Source organism: Myxocyprinus asiaticus, chromosome 1 (genome assembly GCF_019703515.2).
Source record: "Myxocyprinus asiaticus isolate MX2 ecotype Aquarium Trade chromosome 1, UBuf_Myxa_2, whole genome shotgun sequence".
Taxonomy (NCBI): Eukaryota; Metazoa; Chordata; class Actinopteri; order Cypriniformes; family Catostomidae; genus Myxocyprinus; species Myxocyprinus asiaticus.
The window spans coordinates 25107289-25129289 of NC_059344.1; the positions used below are offsets into that span (position 1 = coordinate 25107289).

The 22001-nt window shown below is 43.6% G+C and overlaps 1 protein-coding gene across 14 annotated transcripts in view; it reads left to right on the forward strand.

Annotated features, from left to right (window-relative positions):
• The window catches only part of LOC127409766 (pleckstrin homology domain-containing family A member 7-like), a 173200-nt gene that overhangs the window by 101891 nt on the left and 49308 nt on the right, over positions 1 to 22001 (forward strand). For all 14 annotated transcript variants that reach the window (XM_051644855.1, XM_051645058.1, XM_051645613.1 and 11 more), the window contains 2 exons: positions 5065 to 5137; positions 8781 to 8881. In XM_051644855.1, the coding sequence (XP_051500815.1) occupies positions 5065 to 5137; positions 8781 to 8881 (174 nt within the window). The remainder of the gene's footprint in view (positions 1 to 5064; positions 5138 to 8780; positions 8882 to 22001) is intronic.

The window sequence follows — 22001 nt, forward strand, 5'->3', positions numbered from 1 at the left end:
ACTTAGATCCTACAGGCAATGAATTCAGTAAATTTGTCAAAGGTACGTTAACACAGCATGGAACATGTTATTCAGTACAGCACATTAAATAAACATTAAGCTTGAACAGATAGGCCTCAAATAAAACACCATTTTCATTGGTTGCTAGAGGCTGTATTGGTTGCTTCATTGGTGTGCTGGTTGTTAGAAGATTTTTAGAAGATATTATACAACTCCAGTGCTTACCTGTTGCGTTCTCTAACATTTGTGTGAGTGTATGCTGTGATTGTACAAACCAATCAAAACTTTTGTTCCCTATCTGTCACTCACTCAACGTTGTGTCGATGTAGTGACACTAGGGGTCACTCTTGGGAGCCCCAAACACCTCTGCTTTTTTGAAAAAAGGCCAATGAGAATTGGTGAGTGGAATTTGCATGCCACTCCCCCGGACATACAGGTATAAAAGGAGCTGGTATGCAACCACTCATGCAGATTTTCTCTTCGGAGCCGAGCAGTTGCATTCAGTGCACTGAATACAATTCCCCTAGAAAAACTCACCTCGCTAAAGACTGCTGGATTTGATGGTGCATTTCAGCGGCTTCTCCCCCTCTGTGCCTGTGCAGTGCAGAGAACGCCCCTGGGCGCTTCGCCAGTGCAAAAAAAGAGTATATTCTGAAAAGAGTATATTTTCTATTCATAAAATAGTGGCATACACGGAATGTCTTTTTAAAGATGACTTTCCGTTTGTGTGTTATTCCTGGTTGCAGTCGCTATCTCTCTGCTTCCGATGGCCACGATTGCTGTCTTACATGTCTGGGCGCTGCCCACGCGGAGACATCGTTCGTGGATGGGTCATGTCCTCATTGTGAGAACATGACCATGGCAACATTGTGGTCGCGGCTTGCATTCGTAAGAAAGCAAGCCACCCCAGCGGCTCCCCGCCACGGTCCTTCTACCTACGGGTATGAGGCCTTGCCGGTTAGCACTGAGGGCGATTTGGGGACCTCAATGGGACCACCTCCGCCAGGTATCCCTCCACAGACCTCCCATTCCCCAGCACGCTCGCTTGCCCTGATCACGTGCTCGGAAGAGATCGCCAGCTCATCTCAGGGCGGGTTCGACATCTCGTCTGGCGCCCCGGAAGATGATGAGTTATCGAGCGCAGCATTGGAGAGTGGGCTCATCCTGTCTGGGCAAGGAGACCCATCTCTCTGGAGTTGGTGCACAGACCACTCCATCCCCCGGTGGAAGGCCGGGAGCAGAATCTTTTGTTTCTTTTTTCGCCGCATGCCCCAGAGGCTGCGGTACCCAAAGGTTCAGCAAAAAGCAGTTTCCTTGTTTCCTGGGTCACATGTCTGGTGTGCATGGCCGTCATCATGACTGCCATCCACCGTTCCTTTTTGGCAGGGTTGGCACTCCAGCGGCGGACCCCCTGCCCCTGGGCGCCCAGTTGTGGCACGAATACCCCCCCACGGGATTAGTGCCGATGGACCTCAGGGACGAGACTCCTCCTCCCCCCTCCTCAGCCAATCTCATGGTGGGCGGCAGGAGCCAGGTAAGTGCTTATATGTCCCTCGACTCAGCACAGCCACGGGGCTCCAGTCCCCTCGATGTGGCACCTCGAGCTCCGCCCCGCCGCGAGGCCCCACCCGCCGGTACATCCGACACGATTATCCCCTTGGTCCCCCTCGCCCGGAGTTTGGATGCGTGGCTCGCGCTTTCCAACCCGTCGCGATGGCTGACCCGGACCTCCGACTCGGCTACGCGAAGTGGGCATCCGCATTCTCAACTATCTTGACGACTGGCTGATCTTAGTTCACTCTCGAGAGTTGCTATGTGCACCCAGGGACCTCGTGCTTCGACACCTCAGCCGACTGGGGCTTCGGGTCAACTGGGAAAAGAGCAAGCTCTCCCCTCTTCAAAGCATCTCTTTTCTTGGTCTGGAGTTGGACTCGGTCTCGATGACAGCGCATCTCACGAACAAACACACTCAGTCGGTGCTGAACTGTCTGAAGGCGTTCAGACGGAGGACAGCAGTTCCACTGAAACTTTTTCAGAGGCTCCTGGGGCATATGGCATCCTCAGCAATGGCTACACTGCTCGGGTTGATGCATATGAGACCGCTTCAGCACTGGCTTCAGACTCGAGTCCCAAGATGGGCATGGCGCCGTGGGACACATCGCGTGGCCATCACGCCGATTTGTCGCCACCTCTTCAGCCCTTGGACTGACCTGGCATTTCTACGGGCAGGGGTTCCCCTAGAGCAGGTCTCCAGACGCGTCGTGGTTACATCAGATGCCTCCAAGACAGGCTGGGGCGCCATATGCAACAGGCACACAGCCGCCGGTTCTTGGACTGGCCCGAGGCTGCATTGGCACACCAACTGCCTAGAGTTGTTGGCAGTACTGCTCGCCGTGCGGAGGTTTCGGCCGTTGATCCAGGGCAAGTACGTGTTGGTCCAGACGAACAACACAGTGACGGTAGCTTACATCAACCGCCAAGGCATTCTACGCTCCCATTGCATGTCACAACTCACCCGCCGTCTCCTCCTCTGGAGTCAGCAGCGCTTCAAGTCGCTACAAGCCACTCACATCCCGGGCGACCTCAACACCACAGTGGACGCGCTGTCATGTCAGTTTACCCTCAGGGGAGAGTGGAGACTCCACCCTCAGGTGGTCCAGCTGATTTGGAGTCGATTCAGTCAAGCACAGGTAGACCTGTTTGCTTCCCGGGAATCCTCCCACTGCCCGCTTTGGTACACCCTGACCGAGGCACCTCTCGGTATAGATGCGTTGGCACACAGCTGGCCCCCTGGACTACGCAAATATGCATTTCCCCCAGTGAGCCTACTTGCACAGACCCTGTGCAAGGTCAGGGAGGATGGGGAGCAGGTCATCCTAGTAGCATCCTACTGGCCCACCCAGACATGGTTCTTGGATCTCACGCTCCTCGCGACAGCCCCCCCGGTGAGTTCGATACACCTTAATGGTGTATGTAGCCGCTATTTTGGCTCATCATGATGCAGTAGATGGTAAGTACTTGGGGAAGCACGACTTGATCATCAGTTTCCTGAGAGGTGCTAGGAGGTTGAACCCCTCTAGACCACGCCTCGTTCCCCCGTGGGACCTCTCTGTACTCCTGCAGGGTCTACAGAGAGCCCCTTTTGAGCCTTTGCAGTCAGCTGAGCTTAAGGCACTCTTCTTGAAGACTGCCCTCCTGACTGAGCTCACTTCCATCAAGAGGGTAGGGGACCTGCAGCGTTCTCTGTCAGCGAATCGTGCCTGGAGTTTGGTCCGGGTTTCTCTCTCGTGATCCTGAGACCCCGACCAGGCTATTTGCCCAAGGTTCCCACGACCCTTTTTAGGGATCAGGTGGTGAACCTGCAAGCGCTGCCTCCAGGAGGAGGCAGACCCAACCTTGGCGTTGCTGTGTCCGGTGCAAGGTTTACGCATCTATTTGGATTGCACGCAGAGCTTTAGAAGCTCCGAGCAGCTCTTTGTCTGCTTTGGTGGACAGCGGAAAGAAAGCGCTGTCTCCAAACAGAGGATCGCCCACTGGGTCATTGACGCCATCACTATGGCATATCAAGCTAAGGATGTGACACCCCCTGCAGGGTTACGAGCCCACTCTACCAGGAATGTGTCGGCCTCCTGGGCCCTGGCCAGTGGCGCCTCTTTGGCAGACATCTGCAGAGCAGCAGGCTGGGCGACACCCAACACCGTTGTGAGGTTCTACAATCTCCGGGTTGAGTCGGTTTCGTCCCGTGTAGTGGCAGGCACAAGCAGGTAAGTTCCGGGACAGCTGGCCGGGTGTACCACTTGCACACAGCGCCTTTCCCCTCCCTTGAGGGGAAGACGTGCGCTTTTGACTCACAGTAGTGTTCACAGACTGTGATCCCTGGATGACTTCCTCCTTAGCCCTGTGGCAGTCGAGTTTGTGGAGAAACACGCTGCCGGCTCAGTAAGTGCGCTGGTAAGGCCCTGTACTGAGGTAGGTGCTCCGCATGCGGTGGTTCCGTATAGGTAACCCCATGTGTTATATCTTCCATAAAATAATTTCCCTCTTGGTAGGGCCCTCTGCTCTGGTCGCCATTTTTGTAGAAACTCCTCCCCCCTTGGCTAGGACCTACCATGCGACTCTCCACATGACATACTTCTGACAAGACTCGGTAAGATCATGTGATGTATTTCCATATTATGTACCCCCCCCCCCTTTTCTCTGGGCGGGGTGTGGTCTCCGCGGTGTCTTCCCCTTGGGAGTGACACCCCCCCCGACGTGGACACTCGCGGATCCCAGTCCGTTAACAAAATTCCACTCTTTTTGGGGAGAAAAAAGAGGGAAAAGAGGCCTCGGCTAGGCTAGCCTGTACCTATTTGTTGAGCAGTCGACTTGTTCCTGAAGGACCGTTTGGCACTCATAGCAGCGTTGGGGGAGGTTACATGACAGCCTGATGCGCTGGCTACGAGGCACACAAAAGTCTGCCCGTCTCGCACCGCTAGTCAACGTAACACAGTTCAGCTAGTTGTGCCGTTTTTTATAGGGACCGCTAGTGTCACTACATCGACACAACGTCGAGTGAGTGACAGATAGGGAACGTCTTGGTTACTTTCGTAACCTCTGTTCCCTGATGGAGGGAACGAGACGTTGTATCCCTCTTGCCACAATGCTGAACTACCCGCTGAAATGGCCGGGACCTTGTCTCGGCTCCTCAGCACAAAACCTGAATGAGTGGTTGCATACCAGCTCCTTTTATACCTGTATATCCGGGGGAGTGGCATGCAAATTCCACTCGCCAATTCTCATTGGCCTTTTTTCAAAAAAGCAGAGGTGTTTGGGGCTCCCAAGAGTGACCCCTAGTGTCACTACATCGACACAACATCTCGTTCCCTCCATCAGGGAATGGAGGTTATGAAAGTAACCAGGACGTTAAACCATATGAAGGAGCCCAAGCTTATGGAGTTCTCCATGTTTAACACAGGCCCATCACAGAAATGTCTTTAATTTATTTTTTTATTATTTTTTCTCTCTCTCTGTATTCCACTGAAAATGGACAAAGCTGAACTGATATTGTTCTTCTACCCTCAGGACAGCTCGGGCATGAGACTGTGGAAGCGCAAGTGGTTTGTGTTGTCTGATTACTGCCTGTTTTATTATAAAGGTGAGTTATAATACTCAGCTCAAGTACTATTAGCTGCAATTATCTAAAGCAGTCACAAGTGTCTCACTTTATTGCATTGTAATTTTGTTTGTAAGTTAAACACTTTGAGTCCATGCTGAAGGAAATGGCCCATTTCATGGAGTACATATAATTTAATAAGCAATAAGAGGTTTCTCATTTCCTCTTTTTCTGTCTGTTGCTTGCACATATATTGGTTGTTGTAGCACTGTAGTTCACCCAAAAATTTAAATTCTCTCATGATTTACTCAAACTCCTGGCATCCCAGATGTGTATGGCTTTCTTTATTCTTCAGAAAACAATGAAGATTTTTAAAAGAATATCTCAGCTCCAGTGCCGGTCCTACACAATTTGGCACACTACACGAGACCCTCCAGTCCCCTTCCCCCCACCCCCGACAAAAATTTATTAGAGAGTTATGTATACATTTTTACACACACACACAAAAAGATTTATGCATAATTAAATACATGCCAATGTGTATAAACTCAAACTAACAAAACATTAATTATAACAATGTTGGGAAGAAATATGCAAGTGCATGTTATAGTTTCTTAAGTTGGCATCAAAAATGGGTATCATTAGATATAGAAATAAACTTAATGTAAAATGCAGGTAAACCAAGTCAAGTGGTCTAAGATGTTTGAGCCCACGATTCAGCCCACACGTTAGACAAATTAATTGAGAAGAGTGATTATTTCACGCATCTGGCATCACTCCGATTCACGAACCCCGTGCTCGTGAGTCTATGGCCATGTTCACAATGGCATACTATCCATACTACTCTCACTGTTTTTGCCAAACACAGATATAACAGAAACAGTAAGAGTAGTATGGTAGTAAGACATTTAGTACACAGCCTATTAGTTCTGTGGAGGGTGCCACAACACGTTATCGGAACGCACAATTTGCATTTTGTTTGACACAGATTGGACCCATACTTATTGGCTCGGTAGATTGATGCCCCCAAAGCGATGCCACCCTAGGTACTCACCTATGTCTCCGAATGGGTTGACTGGCCCTGTTCAGCTCTGTAGGTCCTCACAATGCAAGTGAATGGGTGCCAAAATTTTGAGGCTCCAAATATTACATAAAGGCAGCATAAAAGTAATCCATAATACTCCAGTGGTTTAGTCCATGCATTCAGACGTGATATGATAGGTGTGGGTGAGAAACAGATCAAAATGTAAGTCATTTTTTTATCATAAATTCTTCTCCCTGCCCAGTAGGGGGTGATATGCATGAAAAATGTGAATCGCCAAAATCAGAAGAAAGAGAATGTAAAAGTGAAATTGGAGATTGACTGAACAGGGAGGAGAATTGATAGTAAAAAAGGACTTAAATATTGATGTTAAATATTGGTGTCTCACCCACCTATCATATCGCTAATGAAGATATGGATTTAACCACCAGTCATCTGAAGTACTTTTATGTTGCCCATACAGTATGTTAATTCTGGAGCTTGCATTGTATGAACAGGGCTCCAGAATGCGACTAAAATGGTCACAAATGTGACCAAAAATAATTGATTGCGACAATAATTAAAAATCTAGTCGCCACTGGTGACAGTCGTGTGCGTTCCTGTGCGGTTTCGTCAGATATAATCTTTTGAGTTATTGAATACATTTTAGAGCGCACAACAGTGCGTCTTGCACTGCTTTTCACCCATTCTGTTGTGATGACGAGCTCGCTGCACTGCGCACAACAAACCCAGCGCGAGAGAGTCGTGACCAAATGACTCCTTTGAACCGGGTCTTTTTCATGAATCACCCAAAAAGAACTGAGTGTTTGAACTCAAGAGCTCAGGTTAGCAGTTTGAATCAGAGTCACTTTCTCAGCAAATCAGCTGTCAGTGAGCTCACAACTGGGAGCGCATACATTTCAAAATAAGAGTCCCATGTGTATTTTGTGCTTTTTTATAAATAAAAGTCCCGTATTGTGCACCACTTTATTTTCTTCTGGTAATTATTGATTGGGATTGGAGTTGCACAATAAACTGCATCTGGGATTTCATTAAATTTGCACTCTTGTAGGATCTGTGTCTGGGCAATATTTTAAAACAATTGATATATATATATATATATATATATATAAATATATATATATTTAATGAAATCCCAGGTGCAGTTTATTGTGCAACTCCAATCCCAATCAATAATTACCAGAAGAAAATAAAGTGGTGCACAATAAGGGACTTTTAATAATTACATACTATATATATTTAATACATGCATACTATACTTTATGTAAATATCTGTAATGTAGATTCTGAAGAGCAGTACTAAATAAAATAAATATTTTATCTCTTATATTTGTATAAATTCTGAAAGGGGTGTGAACATTTATGAGATGAAAGGGAATGCAAATTTATCTTCTCAACAATAAATACGGTTTATTAAACCTTCGATAAATGGGTTATCAGCTATCTTCCTTCTGCTTTCTATCTTGTTTCTGAACAAATTATATGATTTGGTGACTAAAAACAGCCATTTGGCTCCTTAATGTTTCAGTTTAGGAGCCAGTGGCTCCTAAGTAATTTTTGTAGTCTGGAGCCCTGTATGGACCTACAGAGCTGAGAAATCCTATTAAAAATTTTCACATGAGTAAATGATGAGAGAATTTTCATTTTCTGGTGAAGGATCACTTTAAGTATTAATAATAATAAAAATAATATTAATACAAATATTAATAATAATAATAATAATAATGGCCACGTTCATACAGCAGTAGAATACGGTTGTCAGACCTGTTCTGAGTGCTTAATACAGTTATGTTCACACAATGGACGATTATTTACAGGTGTGACAACCGCATCCTATAACCGAACAGACACCCGCAAGTTTTCAGGTCTCACAACTGCATTCTCGGCAGACCTGTGCTGTGTGAACGGAACCACACTGGACAACTAGTTGTTAGTTACTTCATGTACAGTAAAAGACCCACTGCACTGTACATGCGAATGTCTCGTGTGTTTCATGTGGGGTTTTGTTAACACACCGAGATGAAGAAATAAGCTACGTGTCATCAGAAGATTCAGCCACTCATGGGCGCGACACAAAAGATGCACTCTGCATGCGGTTAAAAAGCAGCTGCTGTCGGTAAATTATCATCTGATGGATGAACTCGCACCTCGATTGGACTCATTATTTAATAATGCGGCGACAGTTGTGATAAGACATATCATTGTTATTGATGTCACCATCATTTAGTCACTGTCACTATGGTTACAGCTGTTAGAATACGGTTGAGTATGTAGAGTACATTCGAACTGCTACTGTATGCTGCTATATGAATGGGACATTTGAAGACTCACACCTGTAAGTAAATATGGTTGTCAATCCCAAACACTAATTGTGTTAATGTAGTCTAAGTAATCCTGTTTTAATAATTTAGTGTTTAATTATTTGTTATACCATCTTAATGTCGGCAGACAAAGTGGAGTATTAGTTACTTTCTATCAGTCTTTTTAAGAGTGCTGGCAATATAACGAAACCAACTACTTACACTGCTGTACAATTGTAATCTAACTCTTTTCAGACATTTTCACCTAACATGTGCACTTTACTCTTGACAATCATGCACTCTTGACCATCATGCAGTAGTTTTCTCTCCTGTTCCTCTGCAGACAGTCGAGAAGAAACAGTTCTGGGCAGCATTCCTCTGCCCAGCTATGTCATTTCTCCTGTGGGACCAGAGGACCACATCAGCCGCAAGTACGCCTTCAAGGTTAGACAGTTATGATAATCTCCAGTGCCACACTGCACTCTAATGCTGCACACTAATCAGTTTCTCTGTGTTGACTCACCTTCGCTGGCTTCATTGGTTGGGCCTTCAGGAATTGTGTCATGTGACTTATTATCATTGGTAGTGTGTGGGCAGCAGTGAGGGCTGATTGATTGATTTGGCCATTGTTTGGCTTTTCTCTCTGATCTATCTGTCTCCAGCTGACAACACACATCACTAACTACATCCCCTTAGCACAGGGTACTCACAGCCTCAGAAGGGACTCAGTAACTAAAACTCCACTTCGGTTCTTATACTTCTAATGTATTGTTTTTGTGATAACTTTATTTAAAGGGATAGTTTTCCCCAAAATGATAACTCTGTCATAGTTAACTCACGCTCATGTTGTTCCATATCCCTTTGACTTTATTTATTTTGTAGAACACAAAATGAGACGTTTGTCAGAATGTCAGTCACCATTCACTTGCATTATATGGAAAAAAAGATGTTATGAAAGTGAATGGTCACTGACATTCTGACTAACATCCCCTTTTGTGTTCCATGAAGAAAGGTCTTTGCAGTCTGGAACAACATGGGGGTGAGTAAATTATCATTTATGGGTGAATTGTTCCTTTAAAGTCCTCTGAACAGAGAATGTCCTGGTTACTTTCGTAACCTCCATTCCCTGATGGAGGGAACGAGACGTTGTGTAGATGTAGTAACACTAGGGGTCACTCTTGGGAGCCCCAAACACCTCTGCTTTTTTGAAAAAAGGCCAATGAGAATTGGCGAGTGGAATTTGCATGCCACTCCCCCGGACATTTTTGGGTGTCTCCTGGGCATACGGCGACAAAAGATTCTCCTCCCGGCCCTCCACCGGGGGATGGAGTGGTCTGTCGACCAGCCCCAGAGAAGTGGGTCTCCTCGCCCCTGGGTCACCCATCTCGGGGACGCTTTGAAGCCTTCCTCATGTTCTTAGCGGCTGGCCGCGAGGCGGGTGGCGTCTGCTTCCTCCGGAGGGCTCCACGCCGGAGCCGGGCCACGGGGTCGGGCTGCGGCGGAGCCGGTGTTGTTGCTGCAGGAGGACGCCCTTGGCGACGAACAGACAGGGTGCGGGGTCATAAGTCACGCTGGGGCAGGATATGTTGTAAGGCCTCCGTCTGCTTCTTCACCGCCAAGAACTGCTGGGCAAAGTCCTCGACGGCATTGCCAAACAGGCCTACCTGGGAAATGGGGGCGCCAAGGAACCGTGCCTTGTCCGCCTCTCCCATCTCGACCAAGTTGAGCCAAAGGTGGTGCTCCTGGATCACCAGGGTGGACATCGGCCGCCCGAGAGACCGCGCCGTGACCTTCATCACCCGGAGAGCAAGGTTGTCACCAAGCGCAGTTCCTGCATCAATCCCGGGTCAGAACTACCCTCGTGCAGTTCTTTTTGTGCCTTGGCTTGGTGTACTTGCAGGAGAGCCATGGTGTGCAGGGCGGAGGCGGCTTGTCCAGCGGCACCGCAAGCCACAGTCGTCAGGGACGACGTAAACCTACAGGCCATGGATGGGAGCGTTGGGTGCCTGCACCAGGTGGTGGTGCTCTGGGGACACAAGTGCACCGCGGGCACCTTATCCACCTGGGGGATCTTCGAATACCCCCTGGCCGCTCCACCATCGAGGGTAGTGAGAGCGAGGGAGCTGAAAGACCGGGACCGGGCAGTAAAAGGTGCCTCCCACGATCTTGTCAGCTCCTCATGCACTTCTGGGAAGAAAGGAACGGGGGCGGGGCGAGGCCATGGGCGGCGCCCCGAGCCCAGGAATCAATCGTTGAGCCACGAGGGTTCAGGGGAGAGTGGAGGGTTCCACTCTAGCCCGATGCTCACGGCCACCCGGGAAAGCATGTCCGTCATTTCCGCGTTGGCGTGAGACTGGGCTACCGTTCCCGAAGGAGGAAGCCCAGCCGAAGCCTCTGCGTCAGACTGGACAAGCCCACTCTCCAATGCTGCGCTTGATAACTTTCTTACGAAAGCAAGCCACGACCGCAACGTTGCCATGGTCATGTTCTCGCAATGATGAACGATGTCTCCGCGTGGGCAGTGCCCAGACACGTAAGACAGCGATCGTGGCCGTCAGAAGCGGAGAGATAACGACCGCAACCAGGAATAACACACAAACGGAAAGGCATCTTTAAAAAGACATTCCATGTGAGCCGTTCTTTTTAGCGAATTCAAATATACTCTTTTAGAATATACTCTCTTATTTTCGCTCTGCCAAAGCGCCCAGGGGCGTTCTCTGCACTCCACGGGTGCAGAGGGGGAGAAGCCGCTGAAATTCGCCGTAAATCCAGCAGTTTTGAGGTGCGTCTTTGGAGGGAATTGAATTCAGTGCACTGAATACAACCGCTCTGCTCCGAAGAGAAAATCTGAATGAGTGGTTGCATACCAGCTCCTTTTATACCCGTATGTCCGGGGGAGTGGCATGCACATTCCAGTCGGCAATTCTCATTGGCCTTTTTTCAAAAAAGCAGAGGTATTTGGGGATCCCAAGAGTGACCCCTAGTGTCACTACATCGACACAACGTCGAGTGAGTGACAGATAGGGAATTATATTTGTGAAAAATGGAAAATATTCATGCTGGCTAATTCTTTCAAAGATATATATATATGTTTTTAATTCCTTTTTATAATATTTATAATAAGGAATTACTGGACCTTATTTACAGTAGTGCCATCTTTAATTTGTGACTGAAATAACATCAAGGCTGTAAAGGATAGAGGTACAGTCTCTTCAATGGATTGTACAATTTCTCCATAATAGACGAGTAGTGAAAAATTAGATGTGATCTAGGTGCTTTATATAGTGCATGCCATTGAAAAGTTATTCTGTCCCTCACAGCCTTGTTTTCAGTTATGTCAGAAATCAAATATGGCGCTACAGTGAATAAGGTATTTGTTCATTATAAAATAGCTGAAATACGCACACATTTGACCCCACATCAGATTAATTCAATTTGTCATGTTTTTAGAGCAGTTGTGTTGTTTAGCAGCAGTAAACGGTCTACAGTTAGGCTAATGAACTATAGTTCTAAAGAATTGTTTATCATTATAATTATTATTATTAATAGTGAAAGTAAATAATTGTTTAATTTTGGTGTTTTTATCACATTGCTGTTTTATAAAAGCAATATACAGTACTTGGCATTGTGCTTAATAAAACCCTTTAACTGTGGTAAAACCACTGTAACTTTCTACATCTCGTGGTTTATTACTTTAATCTGGAACATTCTGTATATATATACAGTACACATGGTGTTACACTTACTGATGCCACAGTATACTACCCTCGACTCAAGCTTCATAATAACAGCAAAATACCACATTGTTTTTTATTCAGTGCAGTTGTATGTAGGGTAGCAATATTCCCAGATAGCAGTGGTATTCGGCTGAACTCGGTGATGAAGTGGCTCAGACTATGAGCACAGGCCAGGGGCTGTTCAAACAGATGGAACACAACAGAATGGAACCGAACGCGACACACAAACACACATTTCCAAGGTGAACTCCTTTCCTGACAAAGTGTTTAAAAAAACTCATTGCTTAATCTGAAAAATGCTTATAAGAGAGCAAGACGCAACGGCCAAATACCTCAACCAACTGTAAGGAGCTGTTCACACCAAACGCTTTTGCAACCATCCATTTGTTTTCCTATGTAAACGCGCACTATACAAACGTATTTGTTCCGCTTTGTTTTTGTTTATTCAGCGTCTTGTGCAGGAGCGCTGTTTTTTAGATGCTGTGTCTAATCAAAAATACATTTAAAAAGCATCTTGAGACACCTGTGTCATGTGTATTCTGTTGGTTCATGTTTTCATGACTTATTTTAAAATTCTAGTTCCTGTTTTATGTCATGTGGTTCCCTTGTCATGTGATTTCATGTTTCCTTCCATGTTCATGTGTCTTGTTTTCATTGGTTAGAGTTCTTTGTGTTTATTGGTTATCCTTGTCGTGTTCTCCCATGTTTGTGTATTTAACCCTCATGTTTTCCATTGTCCATTGTCAGGTATTGTTTGTGAATGTAACTTTATTGGATTGTTTATGTCAAGTCAAGCTATATTCAAGTTCATGTTTTGTATTTTGTTCACGTTTGTAGTTAGGGTTTTTGGATTTCATGTTTGGAATAAAATTGCATTTGGGTTCTTCACTCCATTGTCATCGTCTTTGTCATTGCCAGTGCCATCGTTACAGAACGTTACAGAATACCTGACCGACCAAAATTAACCCAGCAATCAAACTCCTACGCCTACGTCAGGGGAATCGTCCCCTGGAGGATTATGTGGAGGACTTTTGCGCTCTGGCATGCCAGGTGGACTTTAATGAGGTTGCCCTCAAAGACGTTTTCTGTTTTAGATTAAATGAGCCAATCTCTTTGCTGATGCCAGGTGGTCAGAGTAGCCACAACCTGGCTCAGTATATTGACCTCGCCCTGCAGATTATTGGTTTTATGTTCACTGTGGGGGAGGCGGATGCCGAGCCAGAGTTCCACGTCATGGCCGCCAAGCCAGAGTTACATGTCATGGCCGCCAAGCCAGTGTTCCACATCATGGCCGCCAAGCCAGTGTTCCATGTCATGGCTGCCAAGCCAGAGTTCCACGTCATGGCCGCCAAGCCAGTGTTCCTCGTCATGGTCGCTGAGCTACCGCCATCTTTTGCCCTGGATCCAGAGTCTGCTCCATGCCATGTCACAGCCACGCCTCAGCCTGCTTCATGCCATGTCACAGCCGCACCTCAGCCTGCTTCATGCCATGTCACAGCAACTCCTCAGCCTGCTTCATGCCATATCACAGCAACACCACAGCCTGCTCCATGCCATGTCACAACAACACCTCAGCCTCTTCTATGCCATGTCACAGCAATGCCTCAGCATGCTCCATGCCATGTCACAGCCACACCTGAGCCTCTTCTATGCCATGTCACAGCAATGCCTCAGCATGCTCCATGTCATGTCACAGCCAAGCTTCAGTCTGCTCCATGCAAGGTCTCAGGCTCATCTCTTGCCAACGAACCAGCGTTGCAGGCCTCGTTCGTTCCAGATCGATCTTTCACTGGGCTATTTGAGCTGGAATTGGTTACCGCCCTTGTGCCCACCCTTAGTTCTCCTGATCAGGCAAGGGGAACTTTCGACCCTCCAACCCCGCCTAGACCCTCCGAGCCCTGGACTCCGCCTTGGCCTGTCGATCCCTCGACATTACATCGGCTCTACGTTGCCTCGGCTCCACTGCGGTCCTTCAGCCTGTTGGCTTTACTGGGGTCCCTCATCCCTCCAGCTCCTCCCTTTTCTGTCGGTCACCTGGCTCCGCCTTGGCTCGCCGATCCTCTGGCTACGCCTTGTCTCTCCGATCCTTCAGCTCCACCGGGGACCTCCATCCCACCGGCTCCACCTTGGTCCTCAGCCCCACCGGCATCACCTCAGTATTCCGATCCCCCAGCTCCGCCTTGCTCCTCCAAGCCTCCGGCGCCGCCTTGGTCCTCCCTGCCTCCAGCTCCAACCTGGCCCTTCGAGTCTTCGGCTACTCTCTGGGTACCAAGTTCCCTGGTGTCACCCTTCAAGTCTCTCAAGGCTCCGCCCCTCGAGTCTCTCATGGCTCCACCTTCCACAGACGTTGCCCTGATCCCATGCTCCACGCCCTGTCTTGCCAAGCCATGCCTCAAGCACCCCCCCCCCCCACCAGCTCCCTACAGAACTTTAGGATTATGCCATGTTTAATGTGTTTGTTCATGTGTTGGGGCGTCAGAAGCCGCCCCTAGTGGGGGGATATGTCATATGTATTCTGTTGGTTCATGTTTTTCATGTCTTATTTTGAAATTCTAGTTGTGAAGCACCCAGTGCTTTTGTGTCTTTTTTCATTGGTTGATTGTCTTGTTATCTTGTTTAGAGTTCTTTGTGTTTATTGGTTTCCTTGTCATGTGTTCTCCCATGTTCATGTATTTAACCCTTATGTTTTCCATTGTCCATTGTCAGGTATTATTTGTGAATGTAACTTTGTTGGACTGTTTATGTCAAGTCAAGTTTATGTCAAGTCAAGCTATAGTCAAGTTCATGTTTTGTATTTTGTTCACATTTGTAGTTAGGGTTTTTGGATTTCATGTTTGGAATAAAATTGCACTTGGGTTCTTCACTCCATCATCATCGTCTTTGTCATTGCCAGTGCCATCGTTACACAAAGTTACAACTTGCTTTCTGTTAAACTGTATTGCGCTGTGTCTAGCCTTTTTTAGCGCAAGAATGCGATCGATCTGAGGTCATCGTCAGTGCTTGGCACACATCCAAAATTCAAAAACACAGTTTTAGCATTCAAATGTGCATTTTTTTTCTTAAATTCAATGAATATTTAAATTTCAAATTTTAATTTGACAGCCCTACTGTCAACACAATGCTATTGTCACTTGCGGCCACTGTTTGCTCACAGCAATTCACTCTGAGCCTACACCCAACTCGTTCAACAGCTTTTCCACAGCCCTCTCCTCTTTCACAGAACCAACATGGGAACATCATTATCTAAGCCCTTCCCTGAGTGTGGCCTATTGATGGCAAACTTTTATTGAGCCTCACAGACTTTGTCTCACTGTTTACTGCTATCTGGCGGCCAGTGAAATTATGTTTAAAACAGAATCTCCCAGAGGGCTTAAAACCATTTATATTACACCTATTGTACCAGGCTGGAAAATCAATCCTGACCTAAACATTTGGGCCATGGAGGTGGAAGAAACCATATATATTTGTAACAGTTTTCTCATAAACTTCTAACATCGGAATTTCAAGTGCTCAGTTTCAAAACCTTGCGAGCTTCCTACAGAAGCAGCATTTTAAAGCGTCATAGGTGTGTTCCCGAAACAAAGGCTGTTCATTTTAATACTGCGGTCACACTACATTTTGTGCTCCGTTCACTTCCAGTCAAACGCATCCAAACGCAGGAGACCGGAAACACGAATTTATGCAAAGAAATTTGGCATTCCTTTTGTGAACTTCCTTTTACCTAGTATATCTTCCTTTCACAGAAATTCATCTGTGAATTTTTGTTGTTACAGGAAAGAGAGTAGACGGTATATTTTAACATTTTGAATATAATATTGTTTGTTATTTTAAATATATTATTTATTAAAACCTGAAGCTCTGGCGCATGTTTTCTGAAGCAATCCAGTCGGTTTTGGGTGAGAACAGACCAAAATATAATTCCTTTTTCACTGTACATCTTGCCATTGCAGTCTCTAGGCATGAGCATCATGATTTCAAGCTCGGTGACATTTCCTGGATGCATGCGCAGAGCACTAGATGCTGCTAGGAAGTGTAATCGAGCTTGAAATCAGATTGCCAAGGAGACATATTTTGGTCTGTTCTCACCCAAAACCGATTGGTTCGCTTCAGAAGACATGGATTAAAGGGATAGTTCAGCCAAAAAGGAAAATTCTCTAATGATTTAATCACCCTCCTGGCATTCCTGATTTGTATGACTTACTTTCTTCCTCAGAACACAAACGAAGATTTTTTGAAGTATATCTCAGCTCTGTAGGTCCATACAATGCAAGTGAATGGTGACCAAAACTTTGAAGCTCCAAAATCCACATAAAGGGAGCAGAAAATGTATCCATATAAATCCAGTGGTTAAATCCATATCTTCAGAAGTGGTATGATAGGTGTGGGTGAGAAACAGATAAATATTCAAACCCTTTTTGGCTTGAAATTCTTCTCCCCAGAGGGCGATATGCACGAAGAATATGAATCAACAAAAACAGAAGGAGAAAGTGAAAGTGAAGGAAAAACGACTTAAATTTTGATCTGTTTCTCACCCACACCTATCATATCGCTTCAGAAGATATGGATTTAACCACCGAAGTCGTCTGAAGTACTTTTATGTTGCCCTTATGTGGATTTTGGAGCTTCAAAATGTTGGCACTCATTCACTTGCATTGTGTGGACCTACATAGCTGAGATATTCTTCTACGAGATATTCATTAAAATATATTTGTTTGTGTTCTGTGGAAGAAAGAAAGTCACACAAGTTTGAAATGACATATGGGTGAGTAAACGATGAGAGAATTATAATTTTTTGGTGAACTATTCCTCGGAGGCAACATCGCATGCATCCTTTGCAGAAGAATACCTTGGAACAAGCTCAGTGAAAAAAAAAATGGAAGAGGGCAATGACGATCATATATATAATTCATTTAATATTAAAAATGTATCAATAAAACTTTGTTTAAAATTATTTAAAAATAAGCGGAGGAGACAACTTTGAAGACAATATTCAGTAGTGAGATGAACATAGCTCATACTTTTTGAATCACTTAACAACACTGTATGTAAAAAGGTGAATCCAATTTTCCAAAATTGTCCAAAATTATTTAAAAAATGACATCTTGGAAGAAAGCAAGGCAGCTCTGTAGGTTCTGGAGCCAAGATGTTTACATAATTTACCTTGGTGTTCTGCTGAAGCAAAACTCCTTCTGAAGAACAATACTCCAAGAATGTTCACATCACTGCAGCTCATTCATTTCCTCCACTCAGCCAGCCTTCCCTATGGGCACACAGTGCATCGTTCAAACTGCATTACCCTGCCAATAATCCCCAGTGCTGGTATGTGTTTGACTATTGTGCCAGCAGGCAGATTAATTATACATCTAGACTATTTCTAATATCCTCCCTCTTGTAAGCCTAGAAGTCTGTAATGCACCAGTGCAAGGTGAGAGGCCTTGTGTCTCTCTGACGCTCTGGATGTTAATTAGCAGGTTGTTAGTTATGAGATCTCCATCAGTGAAACTAGCCAGCAGCAATTTGAACATCTGGCTGGGCTATTTTCATGTGAAATAGACCCTAAGGTATGCTGTTTATCTAATGCTGTTTTTACTGTTACAGGTTTCGCTTAGTCAGCAATGAATTAGTTTGTGTATGTACAGTGCAGTATCTGTGCGGATAAGTAAGAATGGTTTTGAACTGCCATGCGCAGTCTCATCATTTGAGAATGGAAAGGGTGGCCAGTGGACATAACGGCAGTTCATCTATTTTGTATAGGATATGACATACAGTGGACTAAACTGAATTTGGACACTTAAGCCACACTTTAAATGTATTGATGTTTTTGAATTTTTTTTTTTTACAAAATATCTGACCAAGTGGCATTTAATTTTTAGAAATTTAGCACAAACACATCTCCAAGTAAAATGTTGTTTGGTTTCATATTTTAAAACAATAGATATGTTGTTCAAAGTCAAGACAACAAAATGTTGTCGCTTTCTGGTTTTCAAACTTTGTGTAATATGTATAGTTAACCTGATGAACTACACCTGTGTAAACCTGAGGGAAACTGACGTCATATATCCACTAAAATGACATTGGGATCAATTGATCAAACGTAAATGCAAAAGTAGCTTAGAAAAGTGAAGTTAGTTTTTACACTTTGTTTGTAATGCAATAAAATTCATACATTTTTAAGTATGACTTGAGTGTCCAAAAATGCCCAAATGCTTTTTTTCAAGGCATTGTACTGTATATTTGAATTAATTTAAGCATAAAACTTATCATGCTTGGCTTTAATTGATTCATTTATTCTGCTGCAACGTTTAAATGTTTTGATGTTTCTTAATAAAATAAATAATCTTTTCCTGTTCTCTGGAGTGTTGTACTGTTCTGTACCAGCCTTGCTTTGCTGCCACTAATGCTAATTGGGTTACAGCTCACCCAGCTTACTGTATCTGACAACGTATCAGAACTGAGGACATTTAACACATCTTCTAGTTTTGCTTAACATTTTCACATCGACCGCGCTCCACCTCACTCTGTTTTTGCCCAACTCACTCTGATTCTCTCATTCCTATTGGCCTATTGCGTCCTGTTGTGACCTGGGGCTTTACGGGAGCTGAGCCGGGTGCATCTGGTGGAAGGGCCGTCTCCTGAGTCCGCCTCTTGCATGAATAGGTATTTTAATTTCCATTCATTAATATCAGTGGATCTCCACTCCATCACCATTGCTGTGTATGGCATCCTCCTAGCCTGATGAAAAATGCACATGCCAGATGTGCATTGATGTATTTCTAAATGCATGTGACTCACTCTGCCTCCTCTGGAACAGGCAATGCCAGCATCTTCATTTTCATCTCCTTAATTTGAATAATGGATAGGCAGAAATGCCCTGTTGAACATGTGAATCTCTTAGTAAAGATGAGTTTTGTAGGTGTCTATGGCTGAGACTGGCATTGCTGGATTCCTCTTCACACTGCATCATCATCATCATCATCAGTAGTTCCAGTGTTGAATTACAGTTCTGACACTCTCACACAGTTCTCCACTCCTATTGTCTGTTCATTCGCTTTTCAATTCTCACCAGTACTATTACAATGTGAAATATGTTTGTTTTTCACATTTATGTGTGCAATTGTATTTAAATTATAAGAAATATTTTTTATAGTGCACATCTCAGTTGTTATTATGCACTGATATCTTATGTAGTATGTGTGTGGCAAATTAATTTCTCACAGGCATATCCTCTTTAATTTTCAATCTATTGTCTTAAATATAATTTCTTCAATGTATCTTTTTTTAGCTGACCAGAGAAATATTCCAAGTTATTTACAACCTAATGTCTGTGGACAACATCTGTGGCATGCTTTTGATTACCCTAGACTTTGATGCATCCTCAGCATTTACACTTACAGCTTGTATCTCTGTTTAAGCACTTACATTAAAAAAAATAAAATATAAAAATAAAATAAATTGTCATTACAGCTGTAAAGATGTTTAACTTTACAATAACGGTACATTATTAGGCAACAATGCGGCATTTTACAGTATGGAAAAAAACAACAACAACATAGAACACATTATTCAGTAGAGAGATGAACATAGCTCATGCTTTTAGCTACATCCTTTCTGTTTCCCTACCTGGTATCCTTGCATAAACACAAAGCAAAAGTAACTTTCTTACACTAGTAGCTGCATATCACGAGTCATGACATGAGGTGAAAGATTGGATTCACCTTTTTTCATACAGGGTTGTTAAGTGATTCAGTTACACCAGTCTCCTGCTGTTAGCAGTGATGTTTAATTGTTATGGTTACACTACACTTTCTTATGGTTCCATTGGAAGTGAATTTCTGTTAATTCGTGTCCTGTTCATTTTTACAAAGTAAGGATCAAGTCAGCTTTATTTCTGTGGTAATCAACGGCATGCCACTGATTCTGTCCAAAAACATTACGTTGTAAATACCTAAAATATTCCTATAATCTGGAATAGTTCACCGAAAAGTAAAAGAAGCTTGTTCAGAGTGGCACGTAGGTTCACGAGATGCACAAGTGCAAGTTCACGTGTGAATGTGAGCCACTGTAAACAAGCTTCTCTCATATCATCCATGAATGTGCAACGGCCATCACTATTTTCACAGATAAATGGCTTAGATTTTGGGATGTTGCTTAAAGGAATATTCCGGGTTCAATACAAGTTAAGATCAATCAACAGCATTTGTGGCATAATATTGATTACCACAAAAATTATTTTTGACATGCCCCTCCTTTTCTTAAAAAGTGAGGCACTTACAATGGAAGTGAATGTGGCCAATTTATGAACGTTAAAATACTCACTTTTTCAAAAGTATAGCCACAAGACCTAAACATGTGTCTTAACATGATTTTAGTGTGATAAAATTGCTTGCTATCCTTTTCTGTGTAAAGTTATAGCCAGTTTTACAACTTTGTTGCCATGACAATGTAATGTCATCAAACCCTGAAACCCTAAATGACTGTAAAAATGATGATATAAACAACTTTACTGCTCAAATAATACACAAGTTCTAACAAAAGAATTAATGCAAGTGCTTTTATAAAATTATAAGCTTCACATTTCTGTGTTTAAACCCTCCAAAAATTGGCCCCATTCACTTTCATTGTAAGTGTCTCACTGTAATCCAGATTTTTTTTCTCTTTTTTAAAAAAAAGAGGAACGAGTCAAAATTTTTGTGGTCATCAACATTATGCCACAAATGCTGACGATTGAGCTTAACTTGCATTGAACCCAGAATATTCCTTTAACAAAACCTATCGAATGTCTTCAGAAGACTTGGAATGTGACGCACGAGTCAAAGCACTACTTTTATGACACTTTTGGGTCCTTTTTAAGCATTAAAGTGAGTTGGTATCAGCTGCCATTTAATTTAAAATTAAAAATTTTTTTAATTTAAGAAATCATGGTATTCATTAAAATATCTCTGATAAAACCTAATTTCTGGGTGAACAATTCCTTTAAAGGGCTGAACGATTGAGTAAATTCCTCTGATTAATTACTGTATATCCACTTTACCACTAGACATCTAATCTGAGGTCATTAACGTCTTAAAGACAGGAATGTGAGATGAATGTATTAGTAGCCGTACTTTTCCTGCTGATATATTAAGACACTGAAATCACTTTGCTCTAACCCAGGTTGAGTCTTCCTGTTTTTCAGTGTTTGTCATTTTATGAAAAAGTGATTGATTTTTTGCAACAAGATATTCCTTCTTTTTACTGTGTTTTCATCTTGAATGCATTCAGCTGTAGTAAATGTATTTTGTTCATTTGGATTTGTGTTTGTGTGTGAGTGAGAGAGAGAGAGAGAGAGAGAGAGAGAGAATATCTGTGCATCTTATTGTCTTATTGCGGGATGTTGGGCCGAGTGGCTAAGTTTGGCCTGCCTCTGGTTTGGCGGAAGTTAGCGAAACGGCTAACATCGCTTAAAACAACTTTAGCCTAATCTCCGCTTTACAGACTCTGTATGATCAGAGTGGTAATTTTTATTAATATTATTATTTTAAAAATATGTAATTTAATTAGTGTTTGTCTTGTTTTCTAGTGAAATATCTAAACCATAAACCATAATATCTAAACCACATACAGCAAGACTTATATTTGGCCTTGTTTCAATGGTATATGTTTTTATTTGTTTTAAGCATAAACCACACTGTTTATAATTAAATGTTTTATTTTCTAACTGCCTTTTTTGCCATGTATCATCATAGTAAAGGTCATGATTGAATGACCTATATATATATATATATATATATATATATATATATATATATATATATATATATATATATATATATATATAAACTTTACTG